This window comes from Pygocentrus nattereri, chromosome 13, assembly GCF_015220715.1.
Source record: "Pygocentrus nattereri isolate fPygNat1 chromosome 13, fPygNat1.pri, whole genome shotgun sequence".
Lineage (NCBI taxonomy): Eukaryota > Metazoa > Chordata > Actinopteri > Characiformes > Serrasalmidae > Pygocentrus > Pygocentrus nattereri.
In genome coordinates, this window is record NC_051223.1 from 8,421,091 (window position 1) to 8,442,119 (window position 21,029).

General features: G+C 40.7%; 1 protein-coding gene across 1 annotated transcript in view; it reads right to left on the bottom strand.

The window, feature by feature from the left end:
* The window catches only part of erbb2 (erb-b2 receptor tyrosine kinase 2), a 66,418-nt gene that overhangs the window by 28,269 nt on the left and 17,120 nt on the right, over positions 1 to 21,029 (bottom strand). The window contains exons 2-8 of the mRNA XM_017723622.2: positions 14,626 to 14,777; positions 12,866 to 13,034; positions 10,985 to 11,125; positions 8,400 to 8,468; positions 8,161 to 8,276; positions 5,263 to 5,404; positions 1,519 to 1,647 (exon numbers count right to left, since the gene is read on the bottom strand). Of these exons, the coding sequence (XP_017579111.1) occupies positions 1,519 to 1,647; positions 5,263 to 5,404; positions 8,161 to 8,276; positions 8,400 to 8,468; positions 10,985 to 11,125; positions 12,866 to 13,034; positions 14,626 to 14,777 (918 nt within the window). The remainder of the gene's footprint in view (positions 1 to 1,518; positions 1,648 to 5,262; positions 5,405 to 8,160; positions 8,277 to 8,399; positions 8,469 to 10,984; positions 11,126 to 12,865; positions 13,035 to 14,625; positions 14,778 to 21,029) is intronic.

The window sequence follows — 21,029 nt, forward strand, 5'->3', positions numbered from 1 at the left end:
TGCAGAAATGTTCCAATAAAATATTACAGGTATAACTAGAAGAAAATTTATTTTTAACAGTGTATATAAATAATACAGACTTTGTTAACTGTATGCAACTATAAAAGTACAAGCCCAAAGCCTAAACATTACTCAGAAGTGAAAACCTCTGTAGTTTTCTGAGAGTCATGACATCTCCATAAATGCATTTTCTGCTTTCTTTTATTCAAATTATTTGTCTCAGTTCAACAGATAATAACGCACCTGATTCACATTTTTGAAGGAGAATAAATGTGCAAAATAACTACGATCAGACAATTATATAGTAACTATGATGGGCAAGGCACAACAGTTTTGGTCAAGCGTGCAGCATACACAAGCCCTCGCCCACCTCTCACTGTCATGTTTCACAGAGGTGTTCCACCGGCCAAACGCACAAAAACAATACTACCTTTGAAAAAGGGTCATTCTACAGAAACGTCCATTTGTGTCCCCAGTGTTTACAGATATATTACACTTGAAAAACATGTTGGGATTACCATTTATTTATATTTTAAAATGAAGAGTTACACCTTCTTGAGCCTCAATTAGCAATACTGGTTTATAAAACAATTATACAGAATTCCAAGCACCACAGAAGAGCTTGTCCTCAGTCGTGTGAAGGCTGAGGCCATATTTTAAAGAAAAAAACATTTTTTCTGCCATTTTAACAACAATAATCGTTACATGACTATAGAATATACAATTAAATGACAAAGTGGTTCTTAACACCTCTGCCTTCTACGCTGTAGACTAGGGTTCAATCCCCACCTGGGTAAACACCCTACACTATACCAATAAGAGTCCTTGGGCAAGACTCCTAACACTGCCTTCGCCTTCCTTTGTAAAAATGATCAAGTTGTAAGTTGCTCTGGATAAGAGCGTCAGCCAAATGCTGTAAATGTAACAAAGAAAACAAAAACCAAATAAATATTACAAAATATATAATTAAGGTTCCCCAGGAGTTGTGTCACTGGTGTTACCGAGTAACAAAAAACTCTTATTTTAAAGTCACACTGATGACATCACTCAACCTCCTTTGACCTGTTTTCTGAGGATCTATGAAGAAAAGCACATGGTGAGTCCATCGTGTCTTTCAGTTCTCAGAGATTCTCATTTAGCTCATGATTTCATATGAACCTTGTATGGATTAAATTCCATATTTTAGTGGATATTCCATGCGCTTTGATGTTCTGTAGCAGCCGTTTTGTAAAATGCTTTGTTCATTAAAAATGTCTCTGGCGTTTCCTTTATTATGTGCAACATCAATGATGACCAGTAACACCAGTGACTCCTATGGAGAGATATAAAAGTGGATGTTTCTGTAGAATGACCCAAAAACAGGTTAAATAATGAAGTCTGAGGCTATACTTGTGCGTCCTCAGCTACTCTTGAGAAAATAAACAACCTCCCTTTAGCAGCAGTAGATTATACTAAAGAGGCAAGTCTGCTCTTGAAACCTCCTGTCGATACACTGTCCACACTCAAAACAACACCCACCTTTTGGACACTCTCCTTCACACTTTTCACATTTCTGCGTCTCCTGTCCATCCGGTTGGACGGTGATGACTTCCTGGTTTGCTTTGGGGCAGACCATCGTACATGCCACATCCATGGCCAGATAGTTATCTACAGAGAGAGAGAGAGAGAGAGAGAGAGAGAGAGAGAGAGAGAGAGAGAGAGAGAGAGAGAGAGAGAGAGAGAGACAGAGAGAGAGACAGAGAGACAGAGAGAGAGACAGAGAGACAGAGAGAGAGACAGAGAGACAGAGAGAGAGAGAGAGAGACAGAGAGAGAGAGAGAGAGAGAGAGAGAGAGAGAGAGAGAGAGAGAGAGAGACAGAGAGACAGAGAGACAGAGAGAGAGACAGAGAGAGAGAGAGACAGAGAGAGAGACAGACAGAGAGAGAGACAGACAGACAGAGAGAGAGACAGACAGAGAGAGAGACAGACAGACAGACAGAGAGAGAGAGAGAGAGAGAGAGACAGAGAGAGAGACAGACAGAGAGAGAGACAGACAGACAGAGAGAGAGAGAGAGAGAGAGAGAGAGAGAGAGAGAGACAGACAGAGAGACAGACAGAGAGAGAGACACAGACAGACAGACAGACAGACAGACAGACAGAGAGAGAGAGAGAGAGAGAGAGAGAGAGAGAGAGAGAGAGACAGAGAGACAGAGAGAGAGACAGAGAGACAGAGAGAGAGAGAGAGAGAGAGAGAGAGAGAGAGAGAGAGAGAGAGAGAGAGAGAGAGAGAGAGAGATAAAATATTACAAAACATGTTTTCTTATTTGAGACCTGACTGGACAAACAAGCCTGGCAAGCTTGACAATGTCTGTGCAACTAACAGACAGGGAAATATTTGAATGTACCAACAGTTTATAAATTATTAATCAATAATTAAAACAATGCTTTTACTAGTTTCTGTTTATCCTCACCAGGGTATATTTTGGTTTGTCCATCAGAATTTATGTGAACAAATCTTATCGCTCTATGCTTACAATTTACTGCTGAAAGCCAAAAATCTCAGACGCTCTTTGTATTATTTTATAAAAGTAATGTTTACAGAGCAGATCACTGAAGAGACGCCGTCTGTTTATAGTTTATAGCCCAGATTTGGGGAAAAAAAAACGGGTCGACTTTCAGTAGAAAAACAAACAGAGTTCAGCTTCTTTTATTGTAAGGGTTTAAAATGACATCACCGTCTATTAGAATGGAAAGAAGAGTTACAGCCTCATACGACGCCCAGCTTCAGAATGTAGCATATGAAATATGAACGTTATGACGAATATGACGAAGTGCGTTTCTGGAGCCACTGGTAGTCTAAAGGAGTTGGAAAGGTTAAGTAAACAATCCATAAATAATGCGGTCAGTGACTAATCGACTATGCCACGTAATCCCTACTATCCTATTTGTGCCAGAAAATCCTCTGTAATTCGTTTTTTTGTTTTCCCCCAGTTTTTATTCTGCTCACTCGTCTCTCCAGGCTATTGCTGCCAGTTTCCAACTGCTGGTCACCTTATTCGTCACAAGTACTGCATCACTGCTAAATTATCTTATTATCTTATCCAGAGCGACTTACAGTTGGATCATTTCATACAGGTAGGTGAAGGTAGTGTTAGGAGTCTCGTCCCAAGGACTCTTTTTACATAAGATAAGAGTCCATTACAGCATCAAAGGGACAGCAACAAGAAAAAGAGAAGTAGTAACAAGAAGAGAACTAACAAGCAAGTAATTAACTTTATGTACTTAACAAGGATTTTACAGTTTGTTACTCATTACTATCTAGACAATATATATTAAAACTAAACATAAAAGATAAGATAAAAATATAAACTCCATCCTTCACAAAAAATAACAAAAAGAATCATCAATAAATAAAAAAGCTAAGACATTTACACTGTAAGGATATTTTGCCTGAAATGCACCTGGAGTTTTGCATATGAAGTATTATTTTAATATTACTCATGTAATGGATGAGTTGTTAACAATATAAACAATTATAAATAGAAAGCGCAGAGTATTTACACTATAGAGTTATTTCATTTATTTATGGGTATAGTGTGGGGTGCTTACCCAGGTGGGGACTGAACTCCAGTCTACAGTATAGAAGGCAGAGGTGTTACAATGTCAATGTCAAAGCTTGTTTTCAGTTGTTTTCCAAATTGTTTTATTCTCTTAAAATAGGGGAGCGAAATCTAACTTTTCATTTCAGAGCAATCTCAAGTGCCCAAACAGCTCAAATCGCAGTTAAAGTCAAATCAAAACTAACCTTTTTAACTTTGTTCAGTCATGTTCAGTATTATGCATCATGCCATTTTCATTATCCTGTAATTGCTGAGTAACTCCTGAAGACACTTAGCTAATGTTTCATTTGGAAATAGGTCACATTACAGAAGGAAAAGGAGTCAGATTTTCTGCCCCATGTGGACTGTAAGCTTTTATCTCCTCATTAAACACTGCCAAAGCTAAAAATTATTCTTTGTAGCTGTTTATTTATACTATTTAACCCAATTCCAAAACGTTGGAGTAGCAGGTAAAATGCAAATACATAGAGAACATTTATAAATACTTAAAATATAAAATATGTCTCAATACGCTTTCTAAAAATATCTTGAACATTGCATGTATTCATATAACACTGGTTGTGTTTACAAGCAAAGATTTCTGCCAATCCACTATTCAACAATCTGATGAAAATCTGTTTACATGCTCACCACAAATAATCAGATCCAGATTTACATGCCTGCGTAGAGAACCACCTAGTGTAGACGTTATCATGACAACCAGCATCACATGAGTCCAGTCAGGGTGAGATGAGCAGCAGTGAGCAGTGCTTATGTTTTAAATTCCTTTAAAATGACGTCAGACTCAGGAAAACGTCCTTCACAGGTCCTTATTAAAGAAGGCTGAGAGGAAGTCGTCGTGTTCTGCGACACATAAGCTGGACGTTCGTCCCACCGCCGTCTTTTAAAGATCAGAGCATAAACGTTTCTGCTCCGCTGTGTCAAATGGTATAAATTCTCACTATGATGCGACGCACAAGCAGGACAGACTTAAAATTTCCAATAGGGAATGTAATCGGATACAGGCGTCTACATGGGTATTATTCTTCTATTTAACAGATTATTTACAGGATTCATCACCTTGATCAATTGGATAGAGATTGTATTCTGAATGGCCTCAATCAGACTAGACTATTCTGACTGACGTGTTTACATGGACAGTGTATTCCGATTAAGCTATTAGTCAGATTATTAACAGATTATTAGGCTGCATGTAAACAAAGCTGGTCAGTAGTCACGTTTAATTACAAAGTGAGCAAAATGAGTCCTGTTTAAGTGGATTCAGGGCAACATGGTGTGGCCAATATTCTATGAAAGTCACTGTATTCTGAGTTTTTGATAGTATTTATTTATTTATTTATTTAAAGCGTGGCACTACTGGTTCTTTCTTCTCTGTTCCAACTGACGAAATGTCTGCAGAAATAAATATTATGACAATGTGTATCAAAGTATTGTAATACTGTATTGTGTTTTGCCATATATTTTTGCTGTATTTACAATTTAATTCATGGATAACACAATTTTCTAATCATTTCTTTCTGTTTTCATTTTATTTCAGGTATTTTGTGCACTGTCCCAATTTTTTCGGAATTGTGTTTGTGCCTAAATCCAGGCACAACTATATTTATATATAAAAAAAAAAAAAAACCAGCAAGAGTTCAACTGATACTACAGTGGACGTACGTGGACACTGTTTTACGCAGGTGGCTCCAAAGCTGAACTTCTTGTTGGGATTGGGTTTGGACTGAAAGACCATGGAGTCATAGATGCTGGGTGGGGGGCAGTTTTCTTTACACGTCCCACTGTCGTTAAAGTGACGACAAGCCTGAAAGGAAGAAAGACACGTCAATACCGAACACTTCCAGAAATCAACACTTTCTGACCACAGACGTACACACACCAAATCAGGCATAACATTCTGACCACCTCCTTGTTTCTATGCTCATTGTCCATTTTATCAGCTCCACTTACTGTATAGGAGTAGACTGTAGTCCACCTGTTTGATACTTTGTTAGCCCCCTTTTATCCTGTTCTTCAGTGGTCAGGACCCCCATGGACCCTCACAGAGCATGCACTATTTAGGTGGTGGATCATTCTCAGCACTGCAGTAACACTGACACGGTAGTGGTGTGTTAGTGTGTGTTGTGCTGGTATGAGTGGATCAGACACAGTAGTGCTGTTGTAGTTTTTAAAAACACTGTGTCCACTCACTGTTCACTCTAGACACTCCTACCTTGTCAGTCCACCTGGTAGCTGTAAGGTCAGAGGCGATAGCTCATCTGCTGCTGCACGGTTTATGTTGGCCATCCTCTAGTCCTTCATCAGTGGTCACAGGACGCTGCCCACAGGACGCTGTTGGCTGGATATTTTTGGTTGGTGGACTATTCTCAGTCCAGCAGTGACACAGAGGTGTTTAAAAACTCGAGCAGCACTACTGTGTCTAATCCACTCAGACCAGCACAACACACACTGCTAAGAATGACCCACCACTCAAATAGAACCTCTGTGTGAGGGTCTATGGGGGTCCTGATCACTGAAGAACATGGTAACAAAGTATCAGAGAAACAGATGGACTACAGTCTGTAACTGTAGAACTACAAAGTGCAGCTATACAGTAAGTGGAGCTGATAAAATAGACAATGAGCGTAGAAACAAGGAGGTGGTCATAATGTCATTGTATTTTACAGCGCTGACATATAGTGAGCAAAACAGATAAGACTTTCCATTTATAACACAAACATAACTCACTCATAAATCATATGGACTGTTATGAATGCTTATGTCAACAACTGCAGGCTTCATCCTGCCTGCGTTTGCCAACAATAAGCAACAACAAACGTCTACATGACATATTATATTGTACATATGAGTTATATAAGTGTAACCTAAAATACATTGAAGATATATTTACAATCTGCCAACTCATAATACATGAGTACTGGGACAAACCTTTATCTCAAAGGAAATATGAGGAGATATTTTGTTTATTAATTGCAGTATAACTTGGAAAAGAAAATGAATCTGAAAATCTAACCATTTATATTTATATATGATGTTCTAATATAATTTCTCAGGTGGTGCAAAGCTTTTGTACGGTTCTATAGCTACAGTCACAAAATCTACATAACTTCAAGCCATATCCATATCTAATTTTTTCTAATTCCTTTGCGCCAAATGTTCTCCGAGTTAGCCCGAGTACAAATCTGAGGCAGTAAAGTGAGATTCTTTATCAATTCATAAATGTATCAACACACATATCTGGGTCATTCCACAGAAACGTCCACTTTTTTCCCCCCATCTGTCCATAATAGTCACTGGCGTTACTGATCGTCATTGGTGTTACACATAAGAAAGGTGACACCAGAGACATTTTTAATGAAACGTAATATTAAAAAATAGCTATAGAACATCAAACGACATGCTGCAAATCATGGAATATCCACTAAAATATGGAATTTAATCTATTTGTTGTTTTTTTCACAGTTGCTTAAGAATAAAGTCGATCACACCAGTGACTTCAGCTAAAAGCTTCAAAGGAGTAAAGTGAGGTCATTTTTATTTCGGCTGTCCAGAAACGAGTAGTTTCACTGAAAACAATATAGCTTTCCAAAATAAAAAAATGTGAACTTTTATTCTGAAAAATGTCTCACAATAAATGACATATTTTACACAATATTAATATGGACTATGTATGCTTTATAAACGTTGATTTAAATTTTAATGAGCATTAGTTTATATAAGATGAACGTCTTATGCAGGCACCCTTCAAGAAAAGTGTTCCCAAGGTTTTGAGTAAAATAATGTTAGTGTCACGCATCGACCCGTGTCACAAGACAACTTGAACTTCATTTCCCAGAACCCTCTGGAAGATCACGTGATGATGCAACTTCCCTCCGACTCGGAAAACTCAAGAGACTTCATAAATTGAATTTTTAGTCCATTTAATCCATTTGTTTTGTTTTTTCGCAGTTTCTTAAAAATAAAGTCGGTCACACCAGTGACTTCAGCTAAAAGCTTCATATGAAATCATGAGCTAAATGAGAAAATCTCTGAGAACTCAGACACAGTGGATTCACCATGTGCTTTTCTTCATAGAGCCTCAGAAAACAGGTCAAAAGTTGAGTGATGTCATCAGTGTGACTTATTTAAATAAAAGTTTTTTACGCAGTAACACCAGTGACACGAGTCCTGGGGAACTTTCATTATATATTTTATATTTATTTGGCATTTGTTTTCTTCAGGCCATTTAAGTCATATATTTCATAGCCATTTTTTAAGAAACAATAACATTTCTCAGTTGAACATTTGATATGTTGTCTTTGTAGTATTTTCAATGACATGTAGACTTTAAATGAGTTTTAAATGATTGCATGTTGTTTTTATTTACATTTTGTCCCAGGTTTTTTGGAAATGGGGTTGTATGTAAACTACACCAAATAAAAAAAAAATGGATCCTGTTATAATAATTCTATTACTTTAACCCAAGCAGAACAGGTCCGTGGCATTTGTCCTTGTCCTTGTAAAAGTACTAGACGTAAATGGGTCAGAACACATCAGCAACAGACTGAAAGAATCACACACCAGACAGTCCGAGTCTTTGGGTCCGGAACATCCTGCAGCGCACTGGACATGACAGCAGTCGCTGGCCTGAGGACCTTTACAGCGTGAACAGCCGGACGTACACTGGATGTGGGTCACTGCACGCACATACACACACACACAAAATCAAATTGATAACTACTAGTGAATGACCGTCTGGACGTTACTTGTTCTGTCTGTTTTGAGAAAAAGACAGTAGCTGAAACACAAGCGCTGCTCACGTGTTTGGCAGTCGTTTGCAGTTCGTCCCCAGCATCCTCTGGAGCCACAGGCCGCCGGACAGGGTTGACCTAAAGCAGCGACAAAAACATCACCCTGCAGGACCAGCTATAAGACACATTAAGCCTTAGAGGCTGCAATTACTGCTTCCTGTAACGAATGTGTTATACGACTCATTTCTCACTCGTAGCTCATTGAGACAAGCTGAGTAAATCTGCTGAATGTGCAGAAATCCACACCACATTTTTGTTTGTAAGCAAAAAAGGAGATTTTATTATAATTTAAAGTTAAGGTGAAGTTACTGTTCTGTACAGTCTTGTTTTGAGAAAAAAAGAAAAATTTACCAGGTTTTTGTGGTTTTTCTCATCAAAACAATGGAAAAAGTCATAAGTGCAGACTCAAAACTACTGAATATAAACAGAAAATTTAACGTAACTCAATATGTAATTATTAAAAGTTTCACTCCAAAATGCTGTTTGTCCTTTCGTAAAGTTTGGATTAGACACGTTTTTGAAAAATCACAACCGATGTATAATGGAAAACATTTTATACATAATATGCCATAATATAGCATTGATATATCTTGAATGTGTATAACAAATTAATTCCAAATAATTTATCTTCTTCTTTCGGCTGCTCCCTTTAAGGGTCGCCACAGCGGATCATCTGCCTCCATCTTGCCCTATCCACTGCCTCCTCTACTTTTACACCAACCATCTCCATGTCCACCTTCACTACACCCATAAACCTTCTCTGAGGTCTACCTCTTCTCCTTCTCCATTCTTTGACCAATAATTCCAAATAATTTATATCAAGGAAAAAAAAAATATTCTTCAAAGTGGCCCATAATTCAAAAGTTTCAAATGTAAACACTTCATAACATGTTCATGAATTTGTAAAAATCAACATTTATACATTTTACATGAAATTATTAAAAACTGAGATACATTTTTTTTCCAAAATAAAAAAGCAAAACGCCTAATTTCTGGACGGCCTAAGTACAAGTGACCTTGCTTTATCCCTTTGGTCATTAAGTGCCTTGACACTTGGCACGTGTCACCTATACTTAGGTCTTTTTAATTATCTACTTTTTAAAAGCATTTGTGCCTTTGCTTGTCACTTTCCTACATGGACAGCAAACTACTCATAAATATGCTTAGGAACAATCATTCGACTGAACCTTAGTACGATGGTGTATCTAAGACTCAAAGCACTTAATGACCAAAGAGGTAAAGTGAGGTCATTTTTAAATAAAATAATTTTTTTAAATAAAATAATGTAGTTTTCCAAAATACAATTTTTTTTAGAACTTTTATTTTGAAAAATGTCTCACAGTAAATGACATAATCCACATTAATATCATGTAAAATATGTATGCTTTATAAACGTTGATTTACACTTTCACGAACATGTTATGAAGTGTTTATAAGATATTATGAACGTCTTATGCAGACACCCTTCAAATAAAGTGTTCCCGAGGTTTTGAGTAAAATAATCTTCCCTCCGACTTGGAAAACTCAAGGGACTTCATTACCCTCAATACTGTGGGGAATCACATGACCTCTGAGGAGCTCACGCGCTCCTATCAGACCTCACGCTCACCTGAATACTAACTGTTTGCACCTGTGTTTATAGCCATATGACAGTCAGGATAGTTTTTAAGCCCAGGCTTTGGTTTAGCTCTTTGCGAGGTATTGCTTCTCCATGAACATACGGAGCGGTTTTCCGAGTTTTGTTTGCTGTACGTTTTTGACCATTGTTTCGTTATTTGACTTTGCCTTAGCCCTTTTGTACTATTACCTGTGTTTGCTGATCAGTGTTTTTGGACCTTTGCCTGTTTTTTGACTTCATTTTTGCCTTGCCCCTTTTTCACTTTGTGTGCTCGGTGATATGATCACCGCTTTGTTTATGGTTTGTCTTTTGGATTTGACCCACGCCTGCTTTTTGACCACGCATCTGCCTAGCCCTATTAAACCACCTTTTGGCCTTTTAATCCGCGAGCGTCTGGTTTCTGATGAATCGTTACAGTTAGACCGAAGCCCTGTTTCAATACCAGGTTTAGTAAGCCGTCGTCCTCCCCAACCCACCTTCCTATTTCCCCTCTCGGGAATCCCAACACCATCATAGCAGGCGTTCCATTAGTGTATTACCTGAAATTATGAAACATGGTGATCAAACCTGTTTATAAGTCAACTTTCGATTAAAGGTTTTAAAATACTGAATATTTCCAAATGACAAGGTTCAACTTGCTGAGCTTTAGGATGCAAACGACTCCATCTGTTCTACACGACTGGTGACCCTTCATCGTGTTGCTCAGCTAAAGGCTACACAGGTAGTAACAACAAAGATAAAAGCACTACACTATGACTGTAAAACAAAGCTCAGAGCCAGAGAAAAGCAATTATTCACAAAATGTAGGTAATATTGACGCATTGAGGCTAACTTAGCTGAGCACTGAATGCATTCAGCTCGTATAATTTGTTCCTTGCTTGAGTGGTGAGCTGAAGTTAGAGAGCACGTTAAAAACAGTACTGAACTGAGGGCCCTGGTCCACTGCTTTGCCCCAACTTGTTATGGTTCTACTTACAGTAAGGTACTGCAGGCTGGAGGCGTGTTAACTTGACATTTCTTTGTTGTTCGCCCAGAATGTCCGTCCAGTCGATCTTCTGTGGGTTGGGGTAACAGAGCTGGGGGTTCTCCAAAATATATACACCACCCAGCAAAATCTCTAAGAAAGAGCGACGTATCAGCAGTTAGCAACGTACGCTTTAGTCATTCCTCAGTATAACTCGTATACATTGGAATGAAATCATTCTTCAGGCCCCAAACACAACAACAGCACAATACGCAGGAGTACAGAGTTACACAACAGTGTGAAACAGTGCAGAATATAAAATAAATTCATAAGACTATGTATGTACACTATATTGCCAAAAGTATTCACTCACCCATCCAAATCATTGAATTCAGGTGTTCCAATTACTTCCATGTCCACAGGTGTATAAAACCAAACACAGGCCTGCAGACTGCTTCTACAAACATTAGTGAAAGAATGGCTCACTCTCAGGAGCTCAGTGAATTCCAGCGTGGTACCGTGATCGGAAGCCACCTGTGCAGCAAGTCCAGTCGTGAAATTTCCTCACTATGAAATATTCCTGTCAACTGTCAGTGGTATTAATGAAGTGGAAGCGATTGGGAACAACAGCAACTCAGCCACGAAGTGGTCGGGCACGTAAACTGAGTGGGGTCAACGGATGCTGAGGTGCATAGTGCACAGAGGTCGCCAACTTTCTGCAGAGTCAATCAGTACAGACCTCCAAACTTCATGTGGCCTTCAGATCAGCTCATGAACAGCGTAGAGAGCTTCATGGAATGGGTTTCCATGGCCGAGCACATGCATCCAAGCCGTACATCACCAAGCGCACCATAAAGCGTCGAATGCAGTGGTGTTAAGTGCCCTCACTGGACTCTAGAGCAGTGGAGACATGTTCTCTGGAGTGACCAATCACGAGTCTGGATTTGGTGGTTGCCAGGAGAACAGTACTTGTCTGACTGCATTGTGCCAAGTGAAAAGTTTGGTGGAGGGGGGATTATGGTGTGGGGTTGTTTTTCAGGAGTTGGGTTTGGCCCCTTAGTTCCAGTGAAAGGAACTCTTAATGCTTCAGCGCCAAGAGATTTTGGACAATTTCATGCTCCCAACTTTGTGGGAACAGTTTTGGGACGGCCCCTTCCTGTTCCAACATGACTGCGCACTAGTCCACAAAGCAAGGCCCATAAAGACATGGATGAGCAAGTTTGGTGTGGAAGAACTTGACTGGCCTGCAGAGAGTCCCGACCTCAACCCAACAGAACACCTTTGGGATGAATTAAAGTGGAGACTGTGTGCCAGGCCTTCTCGTCCAACATGACTGACCTCATAAATGCGCTTCTGGAAGAATGGTCAAAAGAGTTGAAGCTGCTATAGCTGCAAAGGGTGGGCCAACATCATATTAACCCCTATGGATTAAGAATGGGATCTCACTCAAGTTCATGTGTGTGAAGGCAGACGACCGAACATTTTTGGCAATATAACGTATGTTTGATCTCAGAAGTGTGTTTCTTTACTTTGCACTGGTACCACTGAGTCTAATGAAGTTAACATGTGATGGAGCTTATGTACACCAACGAGCATTGTGGGAAATGCTTGCATAAATTGTCACACAATTGCCTCAAACTGTCTTGAGTTGTTAGGTGAACTCAGTTCTAAATATGTGGTTTCCGATACTACATGACACCATTATCAACAAAATCTGCATGATGACTGCGACTACTCTTTAGCTGAGTGGAGCACTTCAATGATATTTTTCATTCATAACCATGTGAGAAACCACAAAAGCAAGTCTACTGGTCCACCAAATTTGGTCAGTCAGTCCTAAATAATGACCATTTCCAATTTATCTGAAGCTAACTCTTCTTAGTAGGTCTTCACCTGTGAGGCTCCTGAGCTGGAGCTCCTTGATGCCGGTGTTTTCCAGAACAGCCAGTGCATAGCTGGAGTTGTACAGCTGGCTGCCTCTGATGATGCGCAGGTTCGTCAGGGGTATCTCAGCCACAGAGACGCGGGCAATCAGTACATAGCCCTGAACCTCCACTATACCCTGCAGAGCGAGAGAGATTCTGCATAATCTACATTTGTCTTGCATTTTTTATTCCATTCACAAAAACAGGAGAATCTGCAGTTGCCACAAATGGCACCTGCTGAAACAATGTTTACACTGGCCGCTTGCCCACAATCGAGGCAAATGGTTCTCGTATTGGGCTGTTCCAAGCTGGTCGGGACTTGTGAGACCGGTTACTGTTTTTCCATCTGCTGCGCCACTAAATCAGAAGCAGTCTGTCTCTCGGCACGATCTCATATTCTTTTTCCTCTAAATGATGTTATTTGAGCATCTGTTACTAACGCAGCCTTTACTTTGAAGCCTGTCCCCTGTAGCCGGATAACAGCGCTGTGCAGCAGGGTTCAGCTCAAAGCACCTCAGAACAATTCTATTTTTATATTTCTATCACTTCAATACCGGTCAGTTAAATTTGTGCTCTCAGATACAAGTTTTTATCCTCTAAACAAGGGTTGTTTTTTTATTTATTTATTTATTTTACCCGATTGTCTCCAATTCTGCCTGCTACTTAGGACTCCCGCATATCTCACAATACTACCAATGCTAGGAGGGTGAAGGCAGCACAGGCTTCCTCCGAGACCTGTGTAACCAGCCACCGCTTCTTTTCGAACTGCCGCTCACGCAGCGTCACAGGACAGCCGAACGCACTCGGAGGAAAGTGCCAACCGCCAGTTCTGTTACGTCGTCTAACAGACACCTGTGCTGGCTAGCAACACATTAAGTGATGGGGGGCAGAAGGGGGACCATCCTACCCACCCAGAGAGAGCGAGGCCAGTTGTGCTCTCTTAGACTCCCGGCTACAGAATCACCAAGGATGAAACTCGCAATCTCCTGATGATGACAGGGCCAGCGCTTATGCGGCTGCGCCACTCAAGAGCCTAAACAAGTGTTTTAAATCATTGGTTTGCTAGAACCGAGCCTGTACTGCAGTGTTAGCTCAGCCTAGCAGACTACAGCTTGAAGCTGTAACTGATTTCGGCTTCCGGTCAGTCGACTTCGCACTCGCTGCTGAGAGATTTTATCATCTCAATTTGTGATAGCATCAGCTGGTCTAATCGAACCTGCACTGGGGTGTCTGGATCACAGTGATGCTACATTAGCTAGGAGAGAGGAGCCAGCTAGCATTGGCTTACGTAAGAGGCTCCAGGTCCAAACACCAGAGAACAGGTTTAATTTCAGCTTTATCATCAGACACTCGACTTCGCTTCCTCAGATTTGACAACGGGGAAATTTCACTTCCACGTTTAACCCATCCATGAAGTGAAACACCACATACACACTACTGAGCACGCACACACTAGAGGGCAGTGAGCACACTTGCCCAGAGCAGTGAGCAGCCCTATCCACGGTGCCTGGGGAGCAGTTGGGGGTTAGGTGTCTTGCTCAAGGACACCTCAGTCATGTACTGTTGGTGCTGGGGATTGAACCGGCAACCTTCCAGGACAAGGCCAGTTCCCTAACCTCTAGCCCACGACTCCAGCTCTGCCAGGTCCATTTGTTGTCACAGGCAGTAACGGTGGAGGACGGTGAGACAACAACACAGTGAAATACCTCCAATCACAACCACACTGACCTGCAGGAAGGAAAGGTCCGGCGTCCCTTGTAAGTGAGTGATTTCCAAGTTGCCGTGGACGACCTGGCAGCCGGTGTAGAGGAGTCGTAGCATTTCATAGTGGTTCTCCAGACTGGAGGGCAAGGCCAGCTTCATATCCGTCCCCAGACACACTGCAGAACACAAAATTAGAACGTAGAGTGAGTAACTATATTTCGTTGTCGTTGGTGGAAAAAAAACACCCATCTCCAAAATGGTAACTTTACAGGAGAAGAACAAAATCATGCTTTACTTTTAATGTAAGTCAATGGAAACAGACATTTTTCCAGGTCATTCTGGGTCGTTTCTTTTAGTCCATTCATCACAAAATTTACACACAGTGTAAAGACCAACAGGCATTCTCAGATTATGCCAAAATTGAAAAACGACAAAAATACGAGGTTTCATTCCGACAGCAGCGATATATTTGTGCAATAAACTTTTTGGACACTGTTAGTACTAACACATACATTTGTTAACCAATCAAACCATTACATTTTTATAATTTAATAGTATTAATAAAACAACAAAATATACATAAAGTAACTTTCGGTTTCTGGTTTGTCCTGAATTTCGCTTTAGGTGTTGGTCAAGCATTTTCATTTCGGTGCATCACTAATAGTAACACAGCTACTACTTCACACCCTCCAGCACGACATCCAGAGACTGTCTGAACTGCATTGAATGAGATTTTGTTACCAACCATAATGACAAACCCTTCATTTCGGCCACAAGACTGTCCGGCCTGCTGGACTGAATGGCCGGTGTAAATTTGATATCTGTCTAACAGCCTTAAGCAACATAATCACCCCACACACTGTGGCAAAACTGCCCTAGTGCAGAGAGGCAGGAGTTGGGACTTGCCAAGCAAGCGTTTCAGACCCTCTTACAGCCCTGAGACCGCCATCCACGAGAAGATATGACGCCACTCTTATCAGGAAAGTGTGTGGGTGGGTTTTTGTGCACATATGCATGCTTGTGCTTCCTAAGAGCTGTGAACTGATTATCGTCAGAAGGAGGCCGAGAGCCAAACCTGCTGCTGTCTGTGCTCCTTTAGTACCACCCTATATTCACCATGGACATGAGTGACCTCTCTTAGGGCCATCTGGCTGGAGGAGACTCAAGCCTAATGTTGACCAATAACAAAACTTCAACAGTCCTCTGGCTCTAAAGCTTTAGATCTTCTTCTTTTGGGAAAAAAAATGATTATATAAAACTTCTACAGACTCACTACACAAATCTGATGTGACTACTTGTACATTTGCATAACATTTGAAAATGATCTTAAAAATAATAATAACAATGAATACAAAATATTAAATCCGTCATTCCACCCCAGAAAGTGCCATGGCAACCTAACATCACACGTCGTAGACGTTACGTCAAACTGACATCAAACAATGACTATTGGAATAAATGTTTATAAATGTTCATGCAGGTTTTATGTAGCTTTATGAACGCTGCCCTACAGTAAAACAAATCCAGCTCATGCAGGGTTTTAGAACTGGGCTGGGCAACATGACAATATTTTATTGTTATCGTGATGAATTATGTTCCAATATGCTTTTCTGAGCATATCAAGGATACAGTCAGTACTGAATAACTACACATTTCACTGCAAACTGAGCATAAACAGGCCTGTTCAACTGGATTTAGAGCAGTGCCGTTTTAAGAGACTGCATACAAATCACTGTTTGTTATTATGTTGGTTTTTTATTATTATTATTATTATTGTTATATTTTATTTTGTCTGTTCTAACTTGTTAAATCTCAGAAAAACTGATCTCATGATGCACATTGTGTATCGTAAAAATGTCTAAGTATCGTGATGTATATTATTATTTGCTATATCGCCCACCCCTATATTGCCCATACCGGAGGTAGGACTGGGCGATATGACAATATGTATCATTATTGTGATAAATTGTCACAATATGCTTTTCTGAGCATATCGTTGACATCGTCAGTACACTGACTAACTACATGTTTTACTGCTAAAAACCATAAACAGGCCTGTTTAATGGGATTCAGTGCAGTTTGCAAGAGACTAAATAAGTTTATTAGAGACTAATAAACTTATTATTTTTATTTTTATTACTGTATATGTAGCAGGTTCAATTGTGTCTGTTCCAACTTCTCAAATCTCAGAAAAACTAATATTGTGATGCGCATTGTGTATCATGAAAGTGTCTAAATATCATGATATATATTATTTGCTATATCGCCCACCCCTAGTGAACATACCAAAGGTAGGACTGGGTAATATGACAATACATATCACTATTGTGATAAATATAAAAAAAAAAAAAGAATAAATAAAAAGTACATTATGCTTCTCGCAGCATATCGTGGATGTCCATTTAGACACTGACCCACTGCATGTTTTATTATAAAGAGAGTAAAATGAGCCCAGTTTAACTGAATTTAGTGCAGCACAGTGTGCCAAATATTAAATATAAATCAATGTGTTCAGTTTTTTTAATGTAGTGCTACTGCTTTTTTATATGTTCCAACTAATCAGATATCCAAATAAATAAATATGACATTGTTTATTGTGAAAATTAGTAAAAAGCATTGCAATATTATATTTTTGCCGTATCGCCCACCTTTAATCAAAAGTATTGTCCTTCTGAAAAACAGAGCTACTCAGACCAAACTCACTAAAGAGGACACACAATCTATTGATTAACGTCTAACTAATGATTTAATGACAGTCATTCAACATTTGAGTTGAAAACAACTTGTTGCGTGTTTTTTTTTATTAATTTGTTTTGGAAATAAATTCATTAATAAGCATTAATTTCACTTTATTTGCATCAGAAACAAATTTAAATTTCCAGCATTTCCACTGTATTTCCAAAAGTATTCAGTCATCTGCCTTCACACGCATATGAACTTGAGTGACATCCAATTCTTAATCCATATGATGTCAGCTCACCCTGTGCAGCTATAACAGCTTCTTCTGAAAAGGGTTTCCACAAGGGTTAGGAGTGTGTTTATGGGAATTTTTGACTGTTCTTCCAGAAGCACATTTGTGAGGTTAGGCACTGATGTTGGATGAGAAGGCCTGGCTTGCAGTCTCCACTCTAATTCATCCCAAAGGTGTTCTACCCGGTCGAGGTGCAGGACACTCAAGTTCTTCCACACCAAACTCGCTCATCCATGTCTTTATGGACCTTGCTTTGTGCACTGGTGCGCAGTCATGTTGGAATAGGAAGGGGCCATCCCCAAACTGTTCCCACAAAGTTGGGAGCATGAAATTGTCCAAAATCTCTTGGTGCTGAAGCATTAAGACTTCCTTTCACTGGAACTAAGGGGCCGAGCCCAACTCCTGAAAAACAACCCCACACCATAATCTCCCCTCCACCAAACTTTACACTTGGCACAATGCAGTCAGATAAGAACCGTTCTCCTGACAACCGCCAAACCCAGACTCGTCCATCGGATTGCCAGATGGAGAAGCGTGATTAGTCACTCCAGAGAACACATCTCCACTGCTCTCCAGTCCAGTGGTGGCGCTTTACACCAGTGCATTCCAGGCTTTGCATTGCGCTTGCTGATGTAAGGCTTGGATGCAGCTGCTTGGCCATGGAAACCCACTCCATGAAGCTCTCTATGCTGTTCTTGAGTTGATCTGATGGCCACATGGAGTTTGGAGGTCTGTAGCGATTGACTCTGCAGAAATTTGGTGACCTCTGTGCACTATGCCCCTCAGCACCCGCTGACCCCGCTCTGTCATTTTACGTGGCCGACCACTTCGTGGCCGAGTTGCTGTCGTTCCCAATCGCTTCCACTTTGTTATAATCTCACTGACAGTTGGCTGTGGAATATTTATTTGTGAGGAAATTTCAAGACTGGACTTGTTGCACAGGTGGTGTCCGATCACGGTACCACGCTGGAATTCACTGAGCTCCTGAGAGCGACCCATTCTTTCACTAATGTCTGTAGAAGCAGTCTGCAGGCCTAGGTGCCTGGCTTTATACACCTGTGGCCAAGGAAGTGAAAGTGAACACCTGAATTCAATAATTTGGATGGGTGGATGAATACTTTTGGAAATAAGTGCAAGTTGTTCTATCTAATTATTATTAGCCATTAGATCAGAGACAGTCCATGTTTATGAAGGACACCCACTCAGGACAAGCGACTGGTTTTCGTGCATCAGCTTCACTACAACGAAAGTGCGTAGCATTTTCATTTTGACCAAGTTCTTCCAGAAGTTTAACATTGTCTTGTGAGCGCTTGACCAGCTGTCTGAGAGAAAAGAAAGTGTCTGTGCTCCCTCCTTTCCACACTTCCTGTCCAATGTCCACACCCCCTCCTTTCTGTCCTGCATGAATTCCCTCACAGGCCTATCTATGAGTGTGTGTGAAGGGCCGGCTGGTGGCCTTGAATAGAATCCAGCGTAATTCCTCTCTCGCTCTTTGTCTCTCTATTTTTCTGTCCACCCTCCGTCTCATTTCACACTCTCTTTCCATCCGTCTCTCTCTGAATCTGACAAGCACTGCTGTCGATATTACATAGCTTATACATGTGCAAGCTGCATTATAAGCCAGTACGCACACATAACTGTAGTAATAACAACAATAATAGTAATAACAATGACAATAATATGTCCTATATATTACATACAGTGCTGTACAGAAGTCAGAGACCACCCTTCACTTATTTCTAGTCGAAACCAGCAATTAATTATAAGTCTGACAGGAATGTGTGCTGATGCAAGTGGATCAGACACAGCAGTGCTGTTGGAGTGTTTAAACACTGTGTCCACTCACTGTCCACTCTATTGGACACTCCTACCTCGTCGGTCCACCCTGTAGACATAAAGTCAGAGACGACAGCTCATCTGCTGCTGCACAGTTTGTGTTGGTCATCCTCTAGTCCTTCATCAGTGGTCACGGGACGCTGTTCACAGGATGCTGTCGGCTGGATATTTTTGGTTGGTGGACTACTCTCAGTCCAGCAGTGACACTGAGGTGTTTAAAAACTCCAGCAACACTGCTGTGTCTGATCCACTCAGACCAGTGCAACACACACCAACACACCACCACCACGTCAGTGTTAATGCAGTGCTGAGAATGACCCACCACCAGTGGTCATTAGTCCTTGCTCTGTGAGGGTCCATGAGGGTCCTGACCACTGAAGAACATGCTAACAAAATACGCAGAGAATCTGATGGACTACAGTCTGTAACTGTAGAACTACAAAGTGCACCAATACGGTCAGTGCAGCTGATAAAATGGACAGTGGAGAAACAAGCAGGTATAACTAATAAAGTGCTCAGTATTTTTTGCCCTGAAATTGTATGAAAACACACACACACACACACACACACACACACACACACACACACGTTTGTTTTGCTATACATATGAGGATGTCCATTGATGTCTACTGATTTTTGTGCTGTAGCTTTTTGTGTACTGTAAATAATACCACAACTAAACCTAACCCTAACCCAAACCTCAGTATCAAAAAGGCATTTTTTCTGCTCTTTTAGTTTTCAAATAAAAATGTAATTGTGAAAACAACACATTTTCATACATTCCTATCATAGCGAGGACATGGGGTCCTCACAAGTATAGCAATGCAAGCACACACACACACACACCATGTTGCCAAAACTTTATTATGTCTAGTTCACTAAAACAATCTGCAACAGAGTATAAAAGTCTGAGAGAGGACCAGCAGCTGAACCAGCAGCTCCCATTAGACTCCTCTTTAACCCTTACGAGTCCAGGGTTAGTGGTTTTCTGTAAACTCAGCATGTGTCCAGTGATGGCTAACCAAGTTATTGCAGCAACAGCCCCTAGTGCCAGTAAAAATACACTGACCATCTGTTCAAACCAGTCATTCATTTATCAGTTTAATTCACGCAAATCACAGCAAGGCACTGGTATCCCACACCTGACCATACGTGAGCTTTTCTGGGTATTTTTACCCAATTTTCTCCTCAATTTAGTCTTTGCCAGGTCTGTTAGCTTGGCCTCCCTCTTTCACACAAATCTACCAGGCCGGGAGGCTGAAGGCTACCATGTACTCCCACTAGGAGGAGTGAAGAACTGCTGCAAATGCAGCATCACTGAACAGCTCAACACGCTTGGAGGAGAATACTAACTACGGGTTCTGTTATCAGCTAACAGACACCCTCAAGAGTGATGGGGAGAGGGAGGACCGTCCCACCCACCCAGAGAGAGACAGGACACTCATGCTCTCCTGGACTCCCGACCATGGATGAGTGTGTCAACATGCACTAAAAAATCTGATAACGGCAGAAAATCAGATTGTCAGTAATCCAATCAACGCATTTTCATGCTCTTGAGTATCAGATTATGGGGAAACTCCGGGTCTATATGAGTCAGAGAGTAACCAGATTTCTGCTTTGC